The sequence below is a fragment of the Liolophura sinensis genome, chromosome 4 (assembly GCF_032854445.1).
Source record: "Liolophura sinensis isolate JHLJ2023 chromosome 4, CUHK_Ljap_v2, whole genome shotgun sequence".
In the NCBI taxonomy this organism is placed as follows: Eukaryota; Metazoa; Mollusca; class Polyplacophora; order Chitonida; family Chitonidae; genus Liolophura; species Liolophura sinensis.
In genome coordinates, this window is record NC_088298.1 from 10,471,161 (window position 1) to 10,498,030 (window position 26,870).

At 39.9% G+C, this 26,870-nt stretch overlaps 1 protein-coding gene across 1 annotated transcript; it reads right to left on the reverse strand.

Annotated features, from left to right (window-relative positions):
* Positions 1-526: 526 nt before the first annotated feature.
* Positions 527-26,633, reverse strand: LOC135464407 (leucine-rich repeat-containing G-protein coupled receptor 4-like). Its single transcript, XM_064741833.1, has 3 exons — positions 26,619-26,633; positions 25,356-26,039; positions 527-1,879 (listed from the first exon to the last, which is right to left on the reverse strand). Exons 1-3 carry the CDS (start codon positions 26,631-26,633, stop codon positions 527-529), a joined length of 2,052 nt encoding a protein of 683 aa, XP_064597903.1.
* Between the last annotated feature and the right edge of the window lie 237 nt (positions 26,634-26,870).

The following is a 26,870-nucleotide window of genomic DNA, read 5'->3' on the forward strand; positions in this document are numbered from 1 at the left end:
CTATGTTGTTGATCTTTTATATCCAATTTTATGTCTCAGTACTGTTTTGGTTTTTCTCCTTATGCTAACCATCATATACCATCGTACATTTTTATCCATTGTTCTAAGCTAAAATTTGTATTTTTATTATAAGGGCGAAATAAAATTGTTTTCATTCTTGTTAAATGCGGTGTTATATCACCCGAGTCTAAATAGAATACTCGCAAAGAGAGATAAGCAAATCGTTTTTCCAAACGAGATTTTCACCGATATGTTTTACTGTATTTACTTATAGCCTTCTGCACAGAAACCAACAGGTCTGTATCAGACAATTTGAATTATGAGGCGATTCAGACCGTCTTAAACAGTCCACACGGTTGAAATAATTCAAAATTACAAATTTCATCTGTTTTTTTTCTAGACCTCATTTAATGGTCTTTCAACTATTATATACTTCATTTCTGTGACTTCTTTACACTGAGTTCAACAGTTATTAATCATCATCCGGTTAATAGAATGGAAAGACGAGAGTAACAAACTACGGCCTTCAACCAATAGGTTCAACTTCACAGTGGGAAAGTCGAGATATAACGTATGTGGAAATCTCCATGTTCATAGGAGTGCAGTTACCAAAGAGATTTGCCTGCCATGAATTTATAGGTTCGTAATGTCGAAGCCAGGCTAGATCACATGAGCACTTGATAGGGTTCCCATTGAACATGAGAAGATGAACCTGTTTAAGACCTAATATTGCTTTTGGCACGGTCTTGAGGCTAGCGCCGATAAGATTGAGAACATATATGGCAGGATTATTTCTGAAAGTGTCGTCAGCTACAATTGATATCGGGTTGTTCACTAAGTTTATATCCGATAAAAGCGGCAAATTCTGAAAAGACTCCGCCGACAGGAAGGCTATTTTGTTATTGTTCATGTAGAGTACTTGCAGACGCGGGAAGTTTTGGAGCACAGAAGGAATACGGTTGAAGTTGTTGTTGCTAAGGTCGAGATGCGTTAAATTGTGTAGATTGATATTATCAGGTAAATAGTCCAGATTAGAACTGATTAATCCCAGGCTCGTCAGAGACGGGAACACCTCAGAGATGTTTGGAAACGTGACAAGGTTCATGAACGGCATCCAGAGATGATACACACTAGTCATCGGTCGAGAGCATGAGGGGAGGGAGCTAACTCCGGGTGGGAAACTCACCCTTAACATCGTTAAATGTTCGAGTTTCAGGAGATTGCACATTGCATCTGGAGAGTGCTGTAGGGACGATGATGCCAGATGAAAGCGTGTTAAAGACTGACCTAATCCCGCAAATCCGTTCAGTGGAATTTGATTCACATGCAGTTTCAAAACTTCCAGAGTAGAAAGATTCTGCAAGTAATGCAGTCCAGAAGGCCACTCCGACAATGTACTGATATTCAAACTAAGAAGAGATCTGCCAATGTTTTCCATGATTTTAGAATCCAAAGGAATGTCAGTGATTTCCAGTCGTGTGAGTTTATGTAATTCTTTTAAAGCTGGTGAAAGTTTCGATAGATTTGTAGATGTCATATCTAAATGTACTGTGTAGTTTTGCAGACCGTCAAAAGCCATGTCATCCACAAATTCCAGAGGGTTGTGACTGAGATATAAGTGCAAAACATCGCTTGGTAGCACAGTAAGATTCACGAAGGTATGGTTTTCCAGTCGATGTATTTCATTCCATCTTAAATCCATTGAGGTGTAATGCTCAGAAGGCTCTGACAAAATCTGTGGAACAGCAGAAAGTCCTTTTCCAGAACAGTCGATATGTCGCCATGAACATGAGCATGGTGGGGCCACTGGGCATGCGTGTATTGTCTGCACAGACTGTAAAACCTGGAGTAGCGTCAAAAACAGGAAGGATTTTGCAGTCTGCAATGAAAATTTTGTATTTAGGCCAAAATCGTATGTTTTGTATCTGACACAGACACAAAATATCACAGTTTACATTTAATATTCCTTTGGTTCTGTTAGCACTATAACTTCATTTCTTAAACACAAATAACAAAGTTTAAGTCAAACTGGATATATTCCTAATTCTGCATTGGCAAAGGAAGCGAGACTGAGATTGTGCCACTAGTCAAAGGATGAAAACCATTGCAGTTTACAGTATATTTCATGTAACATGTCGAATTATAGGACACAAAATAGGAGCAAGACGACAAATCAACCATCATGGGACTTGAGCGATGCCCTCAAAGAACCTACCATTAACTCCATTCTGCCTAATGATTGCTTTCAGCGCTCGTCGTGTATGTCGGGTGTCAAACAATAATCAGATCCGCTTTGGCGAAAGGTCAACAAAGACCAGTTCTGTAACATGGACTGATAAAAAAAAAACGCCAGGTATAGGTAGGTACCTTTGCGCAGATAAGATTATCTAGTTACACTGTTAAAACAATCTGAGTAAAGAGGTTGACCATCCTGAATTTAACAACGGAGCGTAAATCTTGAAAGCCCCACTGATTTCATTGCGTGTTTGGAAAAAAAGATGGTGCCCATTCACAACGAGAAGTGCTCGAGCTGCGTGTGTCGAGAGTACTCTATTGCTACAATCTCCAAATGTCTTGTTACACAAAGTCATTTTATTTTCATGATTGTTTCATAGAGTTTAAGACATCACACTTTTTGTAAAAAAAAAGTAGTGCGCTAAGCTTTAAATCATAACACATTCGACTAGTGTACGCGAAATAAAAGAGGAAGGACTGTAGGCTGTGAAAGTATTTGACAATTGTGTAACTACTACACATAATCTTCCAAAGAGAGGTGAAAATTTAAAGGTATTTCTGTGAAAAACGTTCTATACCAGGGATATACTTGTTCCATGTCAGCTGCTCCTTATAGATTTATGTACCCTATAAACACGCAAAAGACATCGTAAAGTTGATATGGTTTCATTGTGAAACAATTCATTTCATTCTCGCTGGTAGAGTTATCTTGTAGGTTTTTTCCAAAACTGATAAGTTTCGCCTCTCACCCATACGATCGCTGTGAGTTTAAGTTCAGCTTATGCTGGCTTCCTGCCCGGTCTTACGTGCGAAGGTCCTGCAGCAACCTGCCGATGGTCGTATAAGTGAAATATTCTTGAGTACGGCGTAAAACACCAATCAAATTGATATATGAGATAAATAATCCTCGATGGCTCAGTAGTCAGTGGTGTCACTTTTACTGTAAATGGTGTTGAATGAGGTTGCCTGTTTATAACACTAGTTTTTCATTGTCCCGCTAAAGCTTTATGGCAGAAGGTTTGTCAATACCAGGCGCAAGGATATCCGCCTCCTATGAATGTTCAAATTCGCGGCGCGGCCGGATTGCGTGTTAGGGTACAACTCAGCGAGCGATCTTGAACGTCACTGAACTCTTTCCCAATACTTTTCGGCGTTGAATCGCTTCTTCGACTCGAAACTCCATATTTTTTTTTTCAATTGCACGATTACGGTAATCTTAATGGGTCGAGGATGCGGTGACCCTGAGCAATTTAGTGTCGAAGTTGCCTACGTGTGACGTAACGAAATGCACATCCTCCTGGTACAAGGTAAATGGTCTTCCAGATGCGTTAGTGTCTTTTCACAAAGACCAACACATAGTGAACGACCGAAACTACCTGCACAAGACCGTTTTACATCCGTACCACGTCTAAACTTTGAACCACGCTGCCTTCAATGTGAGCAATGCACCGGATGGGACATCGCGTTGCGATTGGTCGCCGAAATGGTCCGCGACGCGCCACAGCTGTGAATGTATCTAAAGAGTTGTATCATAAGAATAATAGCGTCTTGCCTGTCAAAGGTCCTGATAACGTCAGCAGCCGGGATTCTAAATATACATAGGTTGCGTTGCAAAAGGGTCTCGCGACTATAAACAACCCTTCATGTTTTGCGAGTTATATAATGTGCTTTAGTTTCTTGGAAATTGTACGCCTTAGAATAATACTGTACTCGTTTCCCAGCGTTTGAAAAAAAGACAAGCACGTTAGCCATTTGGCCGCAACAAGCTCATCCATTAATACATTTGGTCATTTGTTTGATTGGTGTTTTACGCCGTATTGAAGAACATTTAACTTCTATATACGACGGCGCTGGGAGGAAATCGGGCAGAAGTCGGAAATCTACACCCATTCACAGGTTGCTGCGAGATCTTCCCACTTACAAACGGAAAGCCACCATGAACAGCACTCAAACTTACAAGTAAATTAGTTAATAAGTAAATAGTATTTTGCCAGACGGACATTCACATGTTACTCATGAACTTATTCAAGTAAGACAAACATATGGGCCATTCAGCTCGTACTCGAGGGAATGATAGCCTGATTGCCAACTAGTTCACAGACTACACTCTGTCAGGATCATCATCAGCCCACAGGCCCTACTTGACACTTTGTCAACTGAGTGAAGAAAAATGAGGAAAGTCCGACCCTGGGTTGGAAACAAGGGCCCCAGATTTGGGCCTCACCTCAGGTAAAGGCTTTCCATGACAGCACCCAGGTGAGATCACAAAGAGCATTCAATACGGTTTCCGCTTAATTCGACATCAGTCTTTGTAAGATACCGGAGTAACGTGGGAACCGTTGTTAGGTTGGCGTTATTTAAATACAGCCTCCCCAAGCCCAGGGTCGCTTTGAATGTGTCGTCTTTAATGGAGGAAACCGGTTTTCCTGATAAATCGATAACGGACAACATTCTCAAACCAGTAAAAGATTGTGCCGTTATAGAGGTAATGTCGTTGTTCGTTAAGTACAGACGTGTCAAATTCGTCAGTTTCCTGATCTCCAAAGGAATCGCTATGAATCTGTTGTAGCTCAAATCTAGGACTTGTACAGTGTAAGGCACCATTTCAGCAGAGAACGATTCCAGCTGCGATTTAACTATGCCGAGTAATCGAAGAGATGGGAAGACGGTTGATACAGGTGGGACCTTGAATAGAGCCACGCCGTACATAACCAGGCTACTTAAACTGGTCAGGCTTGTTTGGCAGTTTGGAATAGATGGCACTCCTGTACCAAACCATGTATCAGTAAACTGAAGTGTTGTTAAGTGTCGCACTCTACACAACGCATCTGGCGAACGACTGAGATTACCCCCATATAAGTATAACGTCGTGAGGGAATTTTCCAATCCGGCGTTAATTTAGTGAGATTATGTAATTTTACTTGAAGAGAAGAGGCATGTCTGGCGTACCGTAGACCCACCGGCCAATCAGAGAAGCTTTCATACCCCAAACCCCTCAAAGACTGACCTATCTTCTTCATGACCTCAGGGTCAAGGTCACAATCCACTGTCAAGACCTTGAGATGGCCCAGTATCATTAGCGCTTTAGGCAGCTTCAACAGTTTCGTGCCGAGCATTTAAAGATTTAAGGACTTATTTTGTAGATCGTCCAGTGCGAAGTCGTCGATAAACTCTATGTTGTTGTTGTCCAACAGAATCTCCACTTCGTCTGCAAACGTAACATTTGCGAAGGCATTGGCTTCAATACGTCGAAAGCGATTGCCGGTTATGGTTATCCGCTGAACGGGAACCGATGTTGTATGAAAGGCAGGAAACTTTGTCAGACCGGTGTTCAAACATTTCATTTGATCATTGAATGGGCATACGCAAGGAAGGTCCACTGCGCATGCGTCCGCGAATGATTTTGTGGAAGTTGCCACATACAGGACTGCGGAAAATAGCCACATCGCTGCAACCTGAAACATATAACACTGAAGACACTGACCAAAGCCGGCATGCTAATCCGATTTTGATTAATGCTGTGTTCTCCCAGAACATGTTTATATATGGAACGAAACATGGAGCAGCGCTTGAACTGCTTATTATAAAATGGATGTGATTATTTGTGTTTGACTGTTCTCGTGTTATATATATGCGCTATATATATGTGTTATATATATATAATCATCCATTCTGGGCTGTTTTCAAATACTGAGGTTCTCGAAAGTTGCGACTGGTAGAGAATGCGAGAGGAACATCAGCTTTATCACAAACGATGTGCAGGATTTGTGTGTGTCAAGAATTCTCTAAACTAACTGAAAAAAATATATATATAATTATATTAGAGAACTGTGACTCTACTCGTGTTAAAATATATTTTGCATATAAGATATAATTTGTTTATTTATTTCATTCGTATTTTGCGACAAAGAAAAGAATATTTTACTGCGGTGGCCAGCATTATGGTGGGAAGAAACTGGGAAAAGCTTGGTAGATCTTCCCATATATGACTGGATTTTTAAAAATATTTGTTTATTTATACATTTCCCCTGTACCACGGCAGCCATCATTATGTTGAGTAGTAAACTGGGCAAAACCTTGGGGAAACCCACGGCCATTCGCTGCATTTTTGTATAGACACACAGGATTTAACTTCACTGTTATATGGACACAATGAAAACGACCAAAAAAATAAACGTGATCGTTATGGACGTGATGGACTAAATATTTTGTGACCAAAAATTTCACAACTAACAAAACATACATTGGTTATCTCGACCACGAGTATGATGAACCCAGTTTTTTGTGCTAAAAAATGTCCTGGTCGTACCATGGATGGAAGTGACGGGGATAAACTTCGGCTCATTTGATCAACAAAATTTCATTACACTACAAAGCTACAAGCTTCCACCAAGAATAAGAAAGACAAGTGCCTGTATGCTATAGTTAAACGAACGATGTATTGAATGCCGTCATGTTCATAATTTTCAAGTTTATATAGCACTATTAAGCAGTGTGTAACCACATAAATATACAGAAAACAGTTAGGAATCTATGCCTGGAAACAGACATTCGTATACCAGGCGTCAACTATGATTGGCGTTCCATGCCAATAATTGCAAGGCCAATTCCAGAAAAGACAAACACAAACGATCAAAGAACTAACAGACAGTTAAATATCACAGTTAAAGACAGAGACACAAATATCCCACATTCAGTGCAAACTGGTTGTAGCTTATACATGTACACGTGTAAATAAAGCCAGAGTTTGAAAATAGAGAAGTTAAGCAAAGCACATGTTGACAGTTCAGAACCAATGGAAAACAAGTTTGTATAATGTATACATATATACATGCTTTCCTTACATGATTACGCACATGGACACATACATAGTTCAGAAGATAAAGTACAAAATGGCTATATCATAGTTAATATAAATAAGGGGTACATTCTGAAAAAGTAACGCCAAAGCAACGCGCAGGTTAAATCACACCTCAGAACCAGAGTAAAACAAGATAAATAAGGCTAGGAAATGTCAGAGCATATCTTCACACGGGTCATGATGCATTTCAGAGCCATAACACAGCACATTCCAACTGGCTGTAAAACTTTTACCGTCATTCTTCAACCTTTTCGCATGTTTGCAAGGTATTTATTCAAGCATATTCTAAATGCAATATTCTGTGTACATTGATGCGATTCTACTTTTTGTGAACCCCTAAATTGACCATCTCAACGTATCTAATTTTCATTTTTAAAATGTGCAAAAAATTGCACTGAAAGTTGTTCTTTCACATGCGAAAAGGTTGAGGAATTAAGGTAGCATAAGGGAAATGTGAATAATGAATAGACCACGTCTCACTGACCAAACGGCAAAAACGGCTTATTTTACACCTGCAATTCTTGACTTGATGAATATTCTTTTCTAAACCATAACCCCCCTGGAGAAACCTATATCCATGTTTAGAGCCTTATTAATATCTCATCACTGAACAACCAGGAAAATAATTTATCAGGTACGTGAAACTGTTTTATACCCATAAAATTAAATCAGCGTGTTACACTTGGCGAATTTAGGGTGTCCACAACAAATAAAATGTTAAGTAAAACAAGTAACTGTTAATCATTGGTGTACCTACAAGCATCAACGTCTGGGTCAGTAGTGTGCATGAAGGCCACGTGCCTTTTGACAGAACGGCACGCACAGAGTGTTTCTTGGGCACTTAGCCGCCGTCTCTCTGAATTGTCGCAGCGTAAAGGTTTATTTCCAGCACAGAATTTCGTAACCTCAGGACTAATTCTCTGTAATTCTGTTATCATCTACAGAGGCCACACAATGTACCTCTATTTTCTTGGCATTCGCCACCTTGCAACTAAGAGTTGTACTCTATCATTTATAATCGTGTAGACTTTTCAATGGTGAAACTTAAGATTATCAGCAAAATCGCCGACAATGTAGTAGGTTGAAAGGACAAGGCTCTGCAGTCTTCCACCTAAATGATCAATAGCATTGGTGACAAAACTTTAGCACCAAAGTAAAGCAATGCTTGGGTCCAAAAATACTGTCCAGTGCATAATTTATGAATGAGGAAGCTGTTGCTCCATCGCCACGGAAGGCCACTCTTTCGTTCGCCTGACAAACCAAAGCAACTTCTTGTCAAGTCCAGCGTCCTCTTTTTACGCGATGACCTCCATCCTTTAACATATGAGTTTATTTAGAGGACCTAACAGATGTGCGTATATGTACAACTTAAACGTCAGGGAAATCAGTCATCTTAGTCTGAATATTCGTGCCTTACATTAAGGCAAGGTGTGCCAAGATAGGATCATTTTTCTGTAAAAAGTATAGCATATTCGCAAAGCAGTAAATTGATATGAAACCAATAAGAAAGACAGACGGATAGTTTATACAGTACTGTTGTCAAAAGCATCCATACAATCCAAGACCTTACCTTCATCTTCTTATCCAATAAAGAACTCTCTGAGAGCACACAATGGATATGAATGTAATTATGGAATTTTCTGAAGTATATATAGTACAAGCATTAAATAACACCTTCGTCTAGGTTTACGTGTGGCAGACCCACTAAGTATTGTTTAAAGGTGCCATTTAAATGAATGAATGAATTATTATGGCTTAGCGCCACATCGGCAATATTTCAACCATCTCGTGGCGGGCGAAAATGTGCCATTTAAATGACTGAGTAAAAGACACTGTAATAAAACCGTTACTTATCCGGTAAACGACTATGGAAATCTTAGCCGTTTGTTTGAACGTTTAAGACCTATTTACAGGGATTTGTCCACACTATATCAGTTAAGAATGGGTCAAGCGACAGAGCCAGCTGCAAGATTACTGCTATCAGATAACATGTACAAGTACAGGAGAGGCCTAGATCAGTGTCTAACATGTACGTATGCTTGTGGTTTTATGTCGTACTCAACATTTTTTCAGTCATATGGCGACGAGGAGTGTGTGTACATATGTTGTATCTTCTTGTGGCAGGGGAAGTACACGCTGAAAAAGTCCTGCCGCCACTGAATTAGCATGCCGCAAACACCAAAGAGGACACCCTCCCCAGTCACATTATACTGACACCGAAACAAAGAATATTTTTTCCGTTGTCTAACCTGTCAGTGCTGAGTACCAAGCGACACAGCAACAGGCGTGTTTCTGTTAAATTGCACTTAACACCACTACTTTTTAAAAAAAAAATAAATTCTGCTTATATTATGGGGATAACGAGACTTATAATTAAATAAACGATTACGGCTTACCACCACGTTTGCAGTATTTCAGCCATATCGTGATGAGGACATGTTTAAACCAAGGGCGAAGATGGTTTTCAATGCGGTGATAAGAACGTTTAAAACCGAAGAAAGGCCCACAATTTTTGAATGAGTTTAAATAAAGTAAACATTCGGATAAAACCTTTTGAAATGTATGTATGAAAAATTCTGTTTTTTATTTTCTTAATTCTTGCCCACAACCACGTTCACATGGTGCGATTTGTCGAATTCGATTAGCCGAATAAAAACAAGATGAACATACAAAATTCTGCAAATCGCAACATGTGAACGCAGCTTATCAAATGGGCTTTGTCCGTTGTTGGTTCAACTACTGGAATTCGATTGATACGACCTTTCAAACCGTGTGGGCACCGCTTAACGTCATACTCGAGGTTTTCTTAGTATATATATATATATATATATATATATATATATATATATATACAAGGAACGATGTTAAAACATAGCTCGGCGTTTTACGGTCCTTTATGGCTTTACGACCATCCTTATAATACCAGGGTTTACTTTTCAATTTCGGATTTGTCAAGGTTTTACGCATAGTTCTGTCAACACCTATGAGGACAAGTTCATTCAACTTTACTGTTGGATCATCTCGAGCATTGGGACTCTGTAGTGTTATATCACAGAAAATCATCTCAAACGCGACCCAATCTGTTTTATCAAACTTCCACCTAGCTACACGTTCTATTAGAAGTGAGATGCTCTAGGATAATAGGAAAATCGTTGCCACCACAAAGATCACCATACACCTTCCAAAAAAAAATCGAAGCCTCCGTGGCTCTGTCGGTTAGCGCGCTAGCGCAGCGTATTGACCCAGAAGCCTCTCACCAATGCGGTCGCTGTGAGTTTAAGACTAGTTAGATCAACCTCAGAGTAAGCTCCATTACCTGGATGTAAATAGGTATCAGAACCATCATTAAAATAGCACAGTCCATCAGAAGATAAAAAGTCTTCTAGTTCGTTCAAACTTATCATTTATATTATTACTGCCCGATAAGGGGTTATGGGAATTAAAATCTCCCATCATTATAAAAGGCTTTGGTAATTGTACTTTTAAATTATGTAACTGAGAGGCTGACAAAGGGGAATGTGGAGCAATATAAACCGAACATAAAGTAATTGTGTTGGAGAGCGAAACACGAACGACCACAGCCTGAAGCTCTGTTTTCAAAATAACAGGACTGAAATGTTATTAAGGATGAAGACAGGGGAGCCGCCGATAGGTCTCTCCTCTTCACTACAGTAGGTATTGTAAAGTGAATAATTTGTGAGTTATTTTACCTTTGTCAGATGAATTCAGGTGAGTTTCCTGGTGACAAAGGGCAATAGGATTTAATGATAGGACTAGCGGTGTTATTTCAATAAAATTTACCTTAAAATCTCGACAATTCCGCTGTATAATTTTATCATATGGAGGAATATAAGCGTCATGTCCGACATTCGTATTCCAGTCGAAGTCAGTAAGGGGCGTTCCAAGCTTTGAAGATTTATCTTTATGTTTGAACCAATTATTACCACTTTCAGGTTCAGTTTTGGACTTATTTTTGGCATCATTATTTTTAGAGGGATTGTTTTTGGGTTTATGAGCTCTTTCGGTACTTATTTCTGGTTTTGTCCGTTTTATTGAAGGACTCTGGCTTGAGAAAAAATCAAGCGCAGGTTGAGCCGAACTATTTTTGTTGTTTCCAATGGACCAAGTCAATGAAGTTTGGGTAGCAACAGATGCTAATTGCTTGAACAGGTTGACAAGTGAAGTACGTACAGTAGAATTTGAGGGTGAGACTAATTTGCAGGCTTCCTGATAAGATATATTGTTTAGACTTTTATATTGATTATTTGTTTTTCTGTAACGAAAAGTGGACACTCCCTAGGGGAGGTCATGTGATCTCCCCCCGATATCGCAGCACTTAACTGAGCTGCAATAGTCGAAAGCATCATGACCTTCACTGTCGAATCGGAAACAAACGAGTTTATTCATTGTCCCTTGCAGTGACAAAAGTTTTGGCAAGTAAAACAACGTGTCGTATTAGGGATATATAAATCCGTTTAGGGGCCAATGTAGATATCCGAAGGAAGGGAGATAGTGTTGAACGTCAACAGGTATGTATTAAGTTTAAGAATGTTACCAGATTTCTTCGTAGGGAAACGTTTCACTCCGGTAACACCCTGTGGTTTCAATGCTGAGTATTTTCTCTTCGGATAATTCAATGATGTCGCCATCTCTATCACATATGATTCCCGGACAGCTGTTCAGGGAATTGTCGGGGGATGCAAAACCCGGTATATTGGAAATTTTATTTGAATGACAATAAATTTTTTAATTGTTGCTTCCTGAAACATTCAATACGAATGTCTCTGGATTTTAACTTTTTAACGTTTTATAATGTTCCAGATCCGACCTGCAGATCACTTTTTAGAAGAAACGGGTAACATTTGGAGGCCGGCTTTTGTTCACTCTTAGTTGAGAGAACAATGAAAGCCAACCAACTGATCCATTATCAAATGAGTCTGATAAAGATGATGCAAACTCATTCCCCACAACGAGTTCCTCCATCTCCCACCCATTGAACAAGGTCACACATCAGACACGTACTCATCGATTGACCCATGAGCCACCGCCTCAAATCGCGGTCCCGCAAACGAAAGTTGAGACATAACAGGTATTTTCTAAGGAGTGATGATGGAGAAATTTTGGGACCACGTGACGAAGCCGATTGACCGGACCGGGTCTCCCGTCTCTCTCCAAGTAAAGGCCAAAGTGAAGTGTTAGGCATTAGAATCTCGCAAGACCAACAAGCCCTCAGCCATCCCGTCCCCACAGGTTACGGTTCGCTGCCCAGTTCCCTCTCACACAACCACATGGGAGAGCTGTAGGTTAATCGCCTTTTACGACAAGCTTGTCTAGAGCGTTAAGGTCCTATTCTTTGCACCCTTGAGACCCCACGTGGGAATATATATATATATATATATATATATATATATATATATATATATATAATGATGGTAATGTTCTGTTGGACTCCAAATCTCGTTAGTAGCATTTTAATGGGTTTCATTGGTTATTATATTACTTGATGGGGAGAAAGATACGAATACCGGCTACTTCATTCGTTTAAAAAGGGCAGGTGTCCCCCAGGGCGCTGTTCACATTATGGTATCATCAGACTTCACCTTTTGAATAACATTTCTTTGGGTATAACTGCAGAAAAACTGTAGAACAGTAATGAATGAAAATCCACTAGCAACAAATCTGTTTATTCTGAAATAAATAATGTAATACAAGTTAATAAAAGTTAGAAATACCTTTTGCAATAACTGATATGTACAAGTAAATTGCTCTTCCCTTGAGAAACACTGTAAAGGCTCTTTGTATTTTTTTTTTTATTTTCCAGAAGCTCTGTTCTTAATCCTGCATGACGTTGTATTATTGGTAAGCAACAATGTTGTTTACTTCTTTCGCTAATTGGTGTCGTGTTATTTTGACACCAGAACACAAAAGGTTGATTTCCATTAACTTTTAGAGAAATGGACTAGTACGTTGACAGAACTTGTTCCAAATATCATACAATAAAATATGTTCAATTCATACACTCTAAAGCATTCAACACTCGAATTTAGTGCATACACTGCAAAAAGAATACGCTGTATACATTAATATTCACACATCACCCAATGGGCTGTCCCTCGCAGGTGACATTCAATGACGATACATAGTTGATGATGTTTCGTTTTCGGTCTTCACATGTTCCAAAGACGTCTACCTTCCCGGAACTGAAGGCATCCCAACCATGGAGCCAGGCAAGAGCACACGTGCATTTAATTGGATTTAAGCTAACCGCAATGCGTAGAGCCTTAAATCGATGTATACATTTTGGCACGGTTGTCAGTTTTGCGTTAAAGATATTAAGATGATATAATTTTGGATTATTTTCAAAAACATTGTCTGCAATGGAGGAAATCGGATTGGAAGACAGATCGAGAGTGTCTAAAGACAGCAGTCCGAGGAACGAGTGAGCTCGTACACTTGTAAGTAGATTGCTATTCAACTTCAGTGTTCGAAGAAGCCTAAATTTAGCAAATACTGGGCGAAGTTCAGCAATGTTGTTATGTCCTAAATCAAGAAATGCTAGACTTGAAGGAAACATGTCGCTTTGAATGCTTGTAAGGGCATTGTGTCCAAGTTTTAGACGTTTTAAGGAAGGGAATAACTCCGACAAATTGGGGAATCTCGCTAGGTCTATGACATTTAGAGTCAGTTCTTCCACGCTTCTCATGGGCTGGTTACATTTGGGAAAAGGCGACACCCCAGATGAGAAAGACAGGTTGTACATGTATAACTCTGTCAAGCTTTTCAGACTACATATTCCATCCAGGGATTCATTAAACGTTCCATATGCCATATGCAAGAGCTTCAAAGAATCCAGTCTGTCTGCAACCGTTGGCAACAAGGGAATGTCTATCGTCAATCTCCTCAGATTTTTCAGAGCAACTAGGGCCCTCGGGGACGCCGTGAGTTGTGTACGAGTGATGTCCAAATCTACTGTGTAATTTTGCACACCGTCAAAAGCCAAGTCATCCACAAAGTTAATAGGGTTTGAACGCAGAACAATGCTCAGTGTGTGATCCACAGAAACATTGGCAAAGGCAAATGCTTCCACTCGTTGAATGTGATTATTGCTTAGATCGACCTGTGGGACAGAGTTTCCGTACGGATCAAAGACGGGGACCGTCGTCAAATTTCGGAAGTAGCAGTGAAGTCCAGTTATATAGCACTCACAGGGATGTGCCGCTATGCATCGGTAAGGTGCCGCCATACTGGAGGCGGTATTGACTGCCAGGGTATACAACACAATCACTACAATCTGAAACGAAAAACAAACTCTTGGAAAGCGGATCATCTGCATATGATGACAATCCAACACTTTATTTTCCCAAAGTATTCGTAAATTGTCCCAAGAGCAGAATTATACCTTGTAAAACATTACTATCTTTGAAAACAAAATAAACAAGTCCCACGTTGTCGAAAATGACAAACTGGGAATATTTCCGAACTGTCAAAGCTACGCAATTTCCAACAAAATAGCTACTTATGCAATAACTGGTGTCACCGATCACCCGAAAATGAATCACAGACAAAACCCAATGTCTCTCAATGCACTTAGCAAACACCGCTTTGTATTCGGTCGCTCACTCTACAACAAAATGGGACGGCTGACGATGGTACTATTGTTTCCATTAGTCATTCTGGATAATCTTAATTAGCCCTCCGTGTAAGATTTGTGATCTCTGTCAGCATAGGATATAGACAGAAGATTATTTGACTCAGCACGAGGAGGGTAGCGCCTGTGTTGGTCTTTTATTAATCGGTGTTTCGCACCTACTCAAGACAACTCAAGTAACTTTGTAAGCACTAAGATTGGTGGACGACGGTAATCGGAGTGCCTTTAAGTTTAGTGACGTTGCAGAATGCAGTTACTTTATAATGTTGTTATGTGCACGACTGCCGTCAGTTTCTAAATATAGCTTGCCACTGTTTACATATGCTAAGTTCAGGGAGTGCTGTCTGCCTCTACCTTAGAATATTCCAGAATGCGCTCAGTTCGGTGCCTGTTTGTTTACATCAAGTTTTCAGGAATTTTCTTATTCTGGACAATTCCACCAGGCTATATAAGAAATATGAAAGCAGGGGAGAACAGAGAGACGGAGAGAACGGAGAAAGGAGAATTATTGAGAGTTTGGATGCTTTTGCTGTGTATTACTTTAGTAGGCCTTTTGTGCTGAATTTTGGTGTCTGTATAGCCTCTGGCTTTGTTATATCCTATCTCCACCGAGCACTTGTTCAGTCTGAACTTGTATGTTTAATTTGTGCTCTTGTATACACAGTGCCTATTAGTACACGGACCCTGTCTGTGGAATTTTGTGTATATTTCGTCATACACTCAGTTATACTGTGGATTTTCCCTCTTGTGAATTTGCCTCTGAGCATTTATGCCTGTGTGATATATATATATATATATATTGTGGAATATATGCGTCCGTTTGGACTTGACACCGTAAGTATTTTAGTATTTGTATAGATACTGATATCCTTTCTTGTTAAACTTAAGTACTTTAGTATTTGTATAAGTCTTATTATCTGTTCTTGTTAAGCTAATAAATTGTTGTAAAATAAAATCTGCTGGTTTTGGTTACTTTTTTGTGCGGCTAAACTGTCGTGTATTTCGAACAAGCCATCTCTTTATAATACAGACAGTTTGGGTCGTAACAATGTGTACACATAAGTTTTCTCATTATAGCGCTTATTTGTTTGAACGCAGGCACACAGATATACGCTTGATATTATGGATACATCCCTTCCCCGTGATAGGTTTCATCCAGAATTCACACAGCCTTGTGTCCAGTAAAATACTTTTCAAATAAACATAATCAATCCAGTTACCTTACGGTTTTCCATGCTGAGGATTTTCTGACCAGCCACCATCTCAGTCTGTTATAATTCCGGATATTAGGTGAATCTGAAGATAGTAACATGTGTAGACAGACAGGAGATAAAAACGAAATGCTGTTTAAACTGGGGTGATGAACTCACCAAAGATAAGATAATGCTGTTCGTACCAGGTGTCTAATTCTAACGAAGCCGTATAATATCACCGTCATGGGGGCCTCCGTGGCTCAGTCGGTTAGCCCGCTACCGCAGCGTAATGACCCAGGAGCCTCTCACCAATGCGGTCGCTGTGAGTTCAAGTCCAGCTCATGCTGGTTTCCTCTCCGGCCGTAAGTGGGAAGGTCTGTCAGCAACCTGCGGATGGTCGTGGGTTTCCCCCGGGCACTGCCCGGTTTCCCTCCACCATAATGCTTGCCGCCGTCGTATAAGTGAAATATTCTTGAGTACGGCGTAAAACACCCAATCAAATAAATAAATAAATAAATAAATATCACCGTCATGTGATACATGAAATCGGCGAAATCACGCCTCTAACAATTCACACACACACTTAAGCAAAATTAGCTAAACGAAATGCACTAATGATCATTGCAATGTATTGCTCTGCCGAAACCCAGCAGGTTGTCCCCTCACAGTAGACAGGCATTAATGATTATCTCATGTTTGTATTCACATGTTCCGGAACCCGGGGAGAGACCGGCGGAAACCCACGACCATCCGCAGGTTGTTGCCCTTCCCACGTACAGCTTGAGAGGAAGCCAGCGTGAGCTGGACTTGGTGAAAGACTCCTGGGTCATTATGCTGCGCTATCGCGCTAACCAACTGAGCAACGGAGGCCCTTTGGCTGGTTTAAAGCTAATTACCATGTGTGAAGTCTCAAGTTGATGGATTTTTTTGTGGCACAGTTGTCAGCTTTTACATTAAGTGGATTGAGATGACACAACTTTGTTTTTCTTTTGTGGTGTTACAGCTGTTATGAGATTGCTGTTCGAGTGCCGTGGCCAATGAAACTCAGATAAGAAAAATCTATACAGTTAAAACTCGAAAACCACAATATTTTAAAAGTAGCATATCTAGAAAACTGTATGTAGATAATTTTTATCTCTAAATATTTGTGAAAATTAAAAATGTATATTATATGATATAGACAAACAGGTCAAATATTTTGACGATACGACATCTCGTTAACACTACTTGATCGCTATGAGACATACCGTGAGTATACAAATTAATGCCAATGACAGGGCGAACACTATGCAATGTATTATGGACCTGAAGGTCACACTCATCCTGCCAAATGCGACGACTATATTTAAGAATGTTCGATCGAAAATCAGCATACGGAACTTTAGCTTTTCGTATGGACTTATCTAGGGCAACCTTTGCCTACATGTCTGAGCGACTGAGTCTCTATGGATACTAAAATGACTGGATATCCATAAGAATATAACATCTTTACCTCTATTAATTAGTTTTCTATGTAAGGCTAACATTTTAAGTATCAATGATTTTTTAAATTTGTTTTAAGGTGTATTGCCAAAAGGCAGTACAGCGAGTCAGTACCTGTCATTGACTTCTAATCACACCCAGAAAAAACATATGGTAAGGCCATGAGTATAGCCCTGGCCTCTGCAGAGAAGATTGTGGAAGAGTATGGGAGACGAAAGGCACACCCAGAAAAAACATATGGTAAGGCCATGAGTATAGCCCTGGCCTCTGCAGAGAAGATTGTGGAAGAGTACGGGAGACGAAAGGAGACTCGCTGTTCTTAGACACTCACAGACGCAACTCTGTCCCCATCTTTTGACCCATTAGTATATATAAATGTATAATCCGCTTACTTAGTCTTAATTTCAGCAAAACCTTGCTGAATTATAAGAGGATTTGTATTGAATTTATTATGTTTACGTAAATTAAATTTTAGTTTAGGTTGTGAAAGAAGCTAGGGAGGTGACCCCGGAAAAGACACTGCAACTGTTTCCTCTAGCTTGGTGTTAGCTCCCGCAATATGTTCCCGTATACAAAGGGCGAACAAGGGGATCTTGCTAGGACATTTATTAAATTTATCTACATACGATGGATTGAAAACACAGTCGTCGGCAGGGTTTGTTGAACAAGCTTTAAGCTTTCTAGCATATTCAAGGCTCAGTTTAATACGTCGGTTATATATTTATTTGATAGGTGTTTTACGCGGTGCCCAAGAATATTTCACTTATACGACGGAGGTCAGCATTATTGTGGTAGGAAATCGGGGAGAGCCCGGGGGAAACCCACGATCATCCGCATGTTGCTGGAAAACCTTCCCACGTACGGCCGGAGAGGAAGCCAGCATGAGCTGTATTTGAACACACAGCGACCGCATTGGTGAGAGGCTACTGGGTCATTATGGTGCGCTATCGCGCTAACCAACTGAGCTACGGAGGCCCCTCGGTTATATAAAGAAGGCTCACTAGCTCTCGACTGGTGAGATTTAAAAAGCACTAAGGTTGAATCTCAAACCTTGATGATGAACAGGATCCGACATTTTAATATACGACGTCCTTGCGGAGCCATAAATGATAGACTCACAGCCCAATTTAGACCTCACCAGAGAACGATATAGATTTAATAACACAGATCAGCACCCCAATCAGTGCTAGACACGACCTTGATTATAACGAAAGCCTTTGTACATTTAGCTTCAAGCATTTTTATATGAGGTATAAAAGCGAGCTTACTATCACATATTATACCTGTTTCTCCGACAATCTTATTCTGTTCACCACAAAAATTAAGCTCGGGGTCAAGATGAAGTTTCAGTTTATTACAAAAATGCATACCGACGGTTTTAGACATTGAAAATCGAAAACCGTCTTCAGTTACCCATTTCTCCATTTTTCTGAGCTAAGGCTGCATTAGACGTTCAATGTTATTAATATTTTAGCACGATAGCATATCAGAAAATCATCAACAAATAAAGAACCATCTGTGTCGGGTGTGGCGTTTGTAACCAAACTAGTTTTATGCTGAACAAAGCAGGCCTTAGAATGCTGCCCTGGGGTACGCCCATTTCCTGACCGAATGAGTGGACCCTACCCGTAATGTAATATGACAGTCAGATAAATAGTGCTTAACGACCTATAAGGCTGATATATGGTTTTTCAAAATATCATATTTCCATGTGGTGTCGTAGGCCTTTTCAAGGTCGAAAAATATCGACACCATATGTTCATTATTGAAGAAACCATCACGTATAAAGGTTTCAAACCTAACAAGGTAATCCATGGTGGTTGACGAAAAGCACATTGTATATTAGACAGTAACTTGTTAGTTTCAAGAAACGATAAAAGTCTATCATTTATAATTCGTTCCATAGTCTTACACATACAGCTAGTAACAGACGGTAATTAGACGGATCAGTATGATCCTTTCGTTGTTTTTTTTAACCGGCATAACACACGTTTCCATTTATTGCGGTGGATAATCACTAGTAACCCAAATATTATTAAACAAGTCAAAGAGAGTCTCAACTGATTTAGGCGGTAAATGGTTCAGAAACTTATAATATACATTATCGGAATCAGGCGCAGTAGCTGTCCGTATCTGGCTTTAATGAGAAAACCCAGTTCCCCACCAAGAGCTCCTTCATCTCCTAATGCAGTTTTTAGTTCATCGATATCAAAAGGACGATTTTATCTTGGGCGAGAGTAATCGATGACCCTTACCTCTTAGAGTACAAACCTGGTTTAAATTATTATCAGAAGAACAATGATTAAAACCACGTTCAGCCTTTTACGGTCCTTTATGGCTTTACGACATTATCATACCAGGCTTTTGGATTTCAGATTTGTCGAAGTTTTAGTTATAGTTCTATCGACAACTCGTTAAACAAGTTCATCAAATTTTAACATAGGATTACTTGCTGCATCGAGAGCCTCTGAGGTGATATCAGCTTCACAGAACATCTCAAAGGCTTACTTAGACCTAGCTACACGTTCCAAAGTAGTAGAAGCGAAATGAGTTAGAATTATAGGAAAATGGTCACCGCCCTAAAAATCCCCGTGCACTATCCAAGAAAAGTTCGGGGGAAGTCATGGATCAGTGATACTGAGATCCACAGCAGAATAAGAGTCATAACCCGGATGTAAACAGATATTAGAACCATCATCTAAATAACAGAGTTCCGCCTTAGATAAGAAGTCTTCCACTATCATGCCCTCATTATTCATGTTATTACTGCCCCATACTAGGGAGTTATGGGAATTAAAATCTCCCATTATTATAAACGGTGTAGGTAAATTGTTCTTTTAAATTATGTAACTGGGAAACTGACAAAGATGTATTTGGAGGAATATACACCGAACTCAATGTAATTGTTTCAGAAAATGAAGCACGACCGCCCACAGTCTGGAGCTCTGTATCCAGGACTGTGGATAATAATGTTGTGAAGATGTAGGGGCCGCCGCTGGCTCGTCTTCATTACAAAATGCGCTATACAGTTAATAATTTTTGAAGGTTATTTTATCTTACTTATATGCATTCAGGTGAGTTTCCTGAAGACAAAGGGCAATAAGATTTAATGGCTAGACTAGCTATGTCAATAAAATTTACCTCGACAGTTCCACTGTGTAATTTTGTCATATATGTAGATATTATGAAGGAAGGCATATAGCAGATTTCTCTTTATGTTTGAGATAGGCTGGAAGATCTCCTTAGGGCTGGTGATGTATCCATCACATGCGCATGTGATCTTGAAGAACCGACGTCGTCCTTATTAAAAGTTTCCACAGGATCCCGAGACGGAAGTTCTGTGGGGCCACTATGTTTATTAGTTTTATTATTATTATTTTGAGCTTTGCTTTGGACTTATTTTTGTCATTATTATTTTTGAAGGTGTTATGTTCGTGTTTATTAGTTTGTTCTGTATTATTTTCTAATTGTATTTGTTGTGCTGAGGTGTTCTGGGTTGAGCAAGAGTTGTGGGTAGGTTGAGAAAAAGGTTCGATAGAGAACTAGGGTTGTTGTTTCCAGTGGGCCAAGTCGAGGAAGTTTGAGTTGTAACAAATGGTGTAGCTCGCTTGCCCACATTAGCAAACACATCAGACACGCACTAATCGGTTGATCAATGAGCCACCGCCTCAAACGTAGTCCCGTAAATGAAAGTTGAAAAATAACATTTATTCTCTAAAGAATTTGGTATTGGAGGAAATTGGGACATTGCAGAGGCAAGACGTGACGAAGCCGATTGATCGGACAGGGCCCATCCGACCACTGGTCTCTCTAAGCAAAGGTTAGTAATTGATGTCGAAGCAAGAAACGGGACCGCCTGGCCCGATGTCAGCATAATTTGACTGGGTGGGGTTGTCATGTCTATTGTTTTAGCGGGCAGCATGAACTCCACAAGACGATGCAGCATATTAACACTGAAAAATTGTTGAGTAATAATAACCAAAGCATAAATACCTTACGAGTTCAGATTACAGCCCTGAAAGTGCAAGCGATAAATATTGGCGTTGGGTGTCTTTGTAATGGTTATCACCATTCCCTTTTGGTGTATGCACGTTAACTTGAGGTATATCAAGTAAATTGTTATTTTGCTTATTATCCAGTTTCGAGGGAATGCGGCTCTTTGCATGTGCATTCACACAAAAACTAAGTTATTTAGGAGAAGGCATATTGACCATTTTTAATATTTATCAGAAATATTAGAGCTTGTCATATGGCTTTTCAAAATCAACATTAACAAATTTTCGCTGTCTTACTCTTTTCCCATGCTGTTTAATCATGACCACGTTCCACCTCACGCTGTCGGAATCCATAAGGGAATGTGTAGATAGTGATATTTGTAGGCTCATGTATGGGAGATGAAATACAAAATACTCTTCAAACCAGGCTGTCTAAAACCACATGTCCAACACTACCAGCGCAGATTCTTAGTGTACCTTTGGCCGCGCTCCCACCACTCGGAACCTATTTATTTATTTGATTGCTGTTTCAGGCCGAACTTAAGAATATTTAACTCACACAACGGCGACCGGCATTTGTATGAGGAACGCACGACTACCCGTAGAACTCCGAGCCACCGCGTTAGCGATAGGCACCTGGGTGACTGCGCTAACCCACTAACCACTAAGCCACGGAGGCTTCTTAACTCTTTTTATCACGGTCATATTCGTTTTCAGCATCGCGCCAGCGTTTCCACTCACAATTTCCGATCGGCGTGTCCCCCTCCCCCATCCAAAAATCAACCGGGTTGGAATGATTAGGGATTGAGTTCTGTGTTTTATAACGGATCTGATCCCAATTTGATAAGTCGGAGAGCCCAGAGAATTACCCATAATTTGTCATTTTCTGTGTTAATGAACACAAATAATCATGAGTGATATTGACTTTTGTAAAGTATTTATTTTCTCCATCGGATATGAAATATTAGACATTTTGGCACCTTTGAATACAGAACAAATTCTGACAGACCAGAGTGTCATGCATTGATTGTATGTTATTTGAGTAAAAATGCGATCACACACACCTGTATAACAAGAAAATTATCCTGAAAGCCTAGCAGACAGGGTGGTTTACACTTATCCTTGTGTATCAGATCAGCGTGCACATGTCGCTTTCAGATAGATGTAAAAATCTTTCAATCAAATGTTCTGAAATATAATGATTAATTTTAATTTGAACATTACATCTGATACGTCAAATAAAATCTATAATCCTACTTTCCTATTTCAGCCACCGATGATCACAAACGCGTCTAAAATTCGATATGTGTATATCGAAACACCCGTGTTATGACTTACTGAGTGAGTTCTTGGGGGTTAACGTCGTACTTAACAACTTTTCAGTCATATGACGACGAAGGAATCCTTAGGGCGTATGTAATATGCCTCCTTGTCGCAGGACGGATTTCCACCGCTCTTTTATCTAGTGCTGCTTCACTGAGACGAAGTAAGCCGCCCCGCCCGAGCCATTATACTGATACGGGTCAACCAGTCGTTGCACTATCCTTGGCGTTCAGCATGAAGGGGATGCCTCTGCCAAGATACCTGCTTGTCACTATGCAGCAGCACTTTCTTGCGGACGCTACATGTCTAGGATACGGCTTAAAAAATTTGAGCACGGTCCCGACCTTTGATCCGTACACCGAGTCTATCCCAGGTGTCGATCTACGGTTCAACCACATTCGAGGTGTGGAAGCCTCAGCGTTTGCTAATCTCTCTCTCAAAGGTTGTTCTAAGAGGAAACCAAAATAACTTTGTAGATGACTTGGGTTTTGACAGTTTGCAAAATTACAGTGTAGATTTGGATCTCACGAAACCGAGCTCCCGGCGTCTCCAAAGCCGCTTATTCTTTTGAAAAATACTCCGTGTGTATTATTTATTTATGAAGTCGTAGGAGCAGACGGAAGCCTAGTGGCTAGAGGCGATTGCATTTCAACACATAAGATAGATAAGATACTGTTTAGTACTCAGTCTTAAAAGGGAATTTATCCCATTTCATTGGATTTAAAATTTTGATATATTTCAATTCGCTTCGGCTTACAGGACTGACACAGAGGACAGATAACAAGCAAGGGAAACGTTTATGACATCAGAAAAGTATTTAAAGGTTTGAAATGTTAAAATTTGTAAAATTTAAAACAGTAATTAGATCTCTGAAGCGTAAAACTTTGTAAATGTGAGCCAGTAACTAAATGCATGAAAGCAAATACTGACTATCATAATGACTGTTATAGTTTGACCTGATGCAAACATTTATTAGCTTAAAACCAGAATATTGTAGTAGTTGTTAAAAATGCACTTTAAAAGTGTTAAGATCAGAGTAAAGATAATGTCGTCAGACCAGGGAACAAATACACAGCAAGGTGTTACAATAAGACATCTTTCAGCTGCCTTTAATGATTTTAATTCGAGACCAGTGACGTGTAATAAATTGCACTTAACATCACTGTGTATTTTTTTTTACATAATTCTGCTTAAGCCATGGTGCTAGGGGGCGTGTAGATTGCTACTATTTATGCATTTACATAAACAGTCCGGATAAACCCTGACGGAGGTAAATTGACAAAAGGCCTTATTTCACCAGTTACGTGTGACCCATTTGCCAACTGTCGCACTGACGTCACTGCCGAGGTCTTATTCTACATGATGTACGTCTTTAATTATGTTTTAAGTAGTCTTGCTGAGTAAGTCATGTAAATTGTAAAGGGTGGGGAACGTTCGTCATTAACTTGCCAAAGCTTCGTTCTTTATCCGATTTTCTCCACCCATAAAACTGAGTGAAATATAAGGATGACTTTAACCAACGGTAAATAAATTAAACACTTAAGTAAAGTAAATAAATATACTAGGTTGCTGTTTAACACCGTCGTCAAGGATTGTTTCAGCGAGAGCTGGGTTCGAACACAGAACCTTATACCGTTATATAGCCGTCATTTATCCTGAGGCACAGAAGAGTTATTACTTCCAGTCTAAATAATGTGTCCATATGGAAAATATTAGTTTCCACTGGTAACATTTCGATTTACAGCACACGAAAACCAAAGGACAAACATTCACATGTCTAGGCGGATATCTCATTCTTTATTTGCAAAGATTTTTGGTATGTGTAAGACTTTCATGATTATCGTACACAACTTTATGTTACCTTAGTCTGCTCCATCCTGAGGATTATGTGCAAATGGTAGATAAACTAGTGACGTCTTCACAAGATGACGCCATTATTTTCACTCCTAATTCTATTTGTCCATCTGATAAGTTTTTTTGTTTTAGCTTTCTTTTTTTTTTTTTTGCTTTAACCACTACACCTTAGGCTTTGCTTCAATATTATTCCCAGTGTTGCAGATATAGTGTACTAAAGAGAAGCACATATATAAATTTTCATATGAAATCGAAGAAAAGTTCTGTAGAAGTTGAATTAAACTGCACTGTGCAAACGACTTTCAACCATGAACCTATCGCCCAATGGGTTGTCCCTCGCAAGTTGCTTGAAGTGAAGAAACAAAATCAAAGATCTTTTGCTGTTTATCTTCACATCTTCCAAAGACGTCAACATTCCCAGAAGTGAAGGCATCCCAGCTGTGAAGCCACGCGAGATCGCATGTGCATTTGATTGGGTTCATGCTAACAATTATTTGCAAGGTTTTAAAATGATGAATACATTTTGGTACAGTTGTCAGTTTGGAGTTAAACAGATTTAGATGCAATAATTTACGGTTATTTTCGAGAGCATTGTCCGCGATGAAGGAAATCGGGTTGGAAGATAGATCCAAAGTGTCTAGAGACTGCAGTCCAATGAACGTATGTGCTGGTATAGTGGTGAGCAGGTTGTATCCTAAATTAAGGAGTGTTAGACTTGAAGAGAAAATGTTGTTTGGAATGGTTATTAGATGGTTATGACTAACATCAAGATGTTTTAGTGAAGGGAACGATTCCGAAAATTCAGTCGGAAACACCGTCAGGTTCATAAAGATCAACGTCACTTGTTCTACGCTTCTCATGGGCCGGGCGCATTTTGGTAGCGGTGAAACGCCAGCATCGAAGACATTGTCATACATGACCAGTTTGGTCAAATTTGGCAAACTACACATTCCATCCAGAGTGTCGTTAAACGAGCCTGAGGTGATGTACAAGATTTTCAATGAATCGAGTTTCTCCGAAACAGCCGGTAACAAAGGTAAGTCTGTTGTCAAACGTCTTAGATTTTTCAGAGCAACGAGCGCCTTGGGAGACGCTGTGAGGCGTGTGTCGGTGAGATCCAAATCTACTGTGTAGTTTTGTAAACCGTCAAATGCCAAGTCATCCACAAAGTCAATAGGGTTTGCACGCAGAATAATGTTGACTGTGGTGTCTACTGAGAGATTGGCGAAGGCAAAGGCTTCCAGACGTCGAATATGATTGGCTTGTAGGCTGACACCGGGTGTAGGCTCTGCGTCCGGATCAAAGACTGGGACAGACGTCAAATTCCTGAAGGCGCAGAAAAGGGTACTCATCAAACACTCGCAAGGATGTGCAGCCGTGCATCGATATGTGGCCGCCGGACAGGGGACATTGAAGGCCGCTAAGACACACAACAATGCCGCTACAATCTGAAACATAGATGAATTTAATACATGTGACCGGGCAAACATAATCTGCTGGCAGGTGACCATATACTGCATAACAAAAGACTACACTGCATTCAGTAATAAACAATAAAATGAGAACTTCTGCCTTTTTGCGAAGGATGTGCGCGTGACTGTGAGTGTAAAAGTACAAAAGGAAGACCTTGGATAAGAAATCGTAGTTTTCACCACTCGAACAGTTTGTGCGTCCTTGGTGAGAAGCGGTCTACAACCCACGTATGACCTTTACCACAACTGAACCTTCCTTAAATTTATTTGTATTCCGAAACGGTGGCGCATTTCTCTTTGCCGCATTTGAGAACGTTTTTCGGTATCTTCCGACGGGTAGGTAGTTACTCGGACACTGTGTTTCTTCCCTAATAAAACTGAACGTAACCGTAATGATGAACAATTTTTCAGTATGTCGTTCAGGAAACTATGAAATAGATACATAAATACAGTCCGTGAAAACCAAGCAACAAATATATAATCCTAAGAGAGTCGTATCATCTTCATTTTGCTGGGCTTTGTGAAATACCTTTTGAAATAAGAATTTTGCGTTACCTTCTCGTGTTCCATTGTGAGATCTGTATGGACAGGTTAACTTTCAACGATCATAATCTCCGAATGTCCAATGTGTAAGTAGATAGTCAGATATGTAGGTTAGATCAGATAATAACCGAAAGGTCAGAAATGGGTTGTTTACTGCAGCAATGAATTACTGTCAAAGTCGTGTGTCTAGAAATGTCGCATCGAAAACCGTTTGCTGCCATCGCAATATGTTGTTGAAGCGGCTGTAATCCAGTCATTCATCCT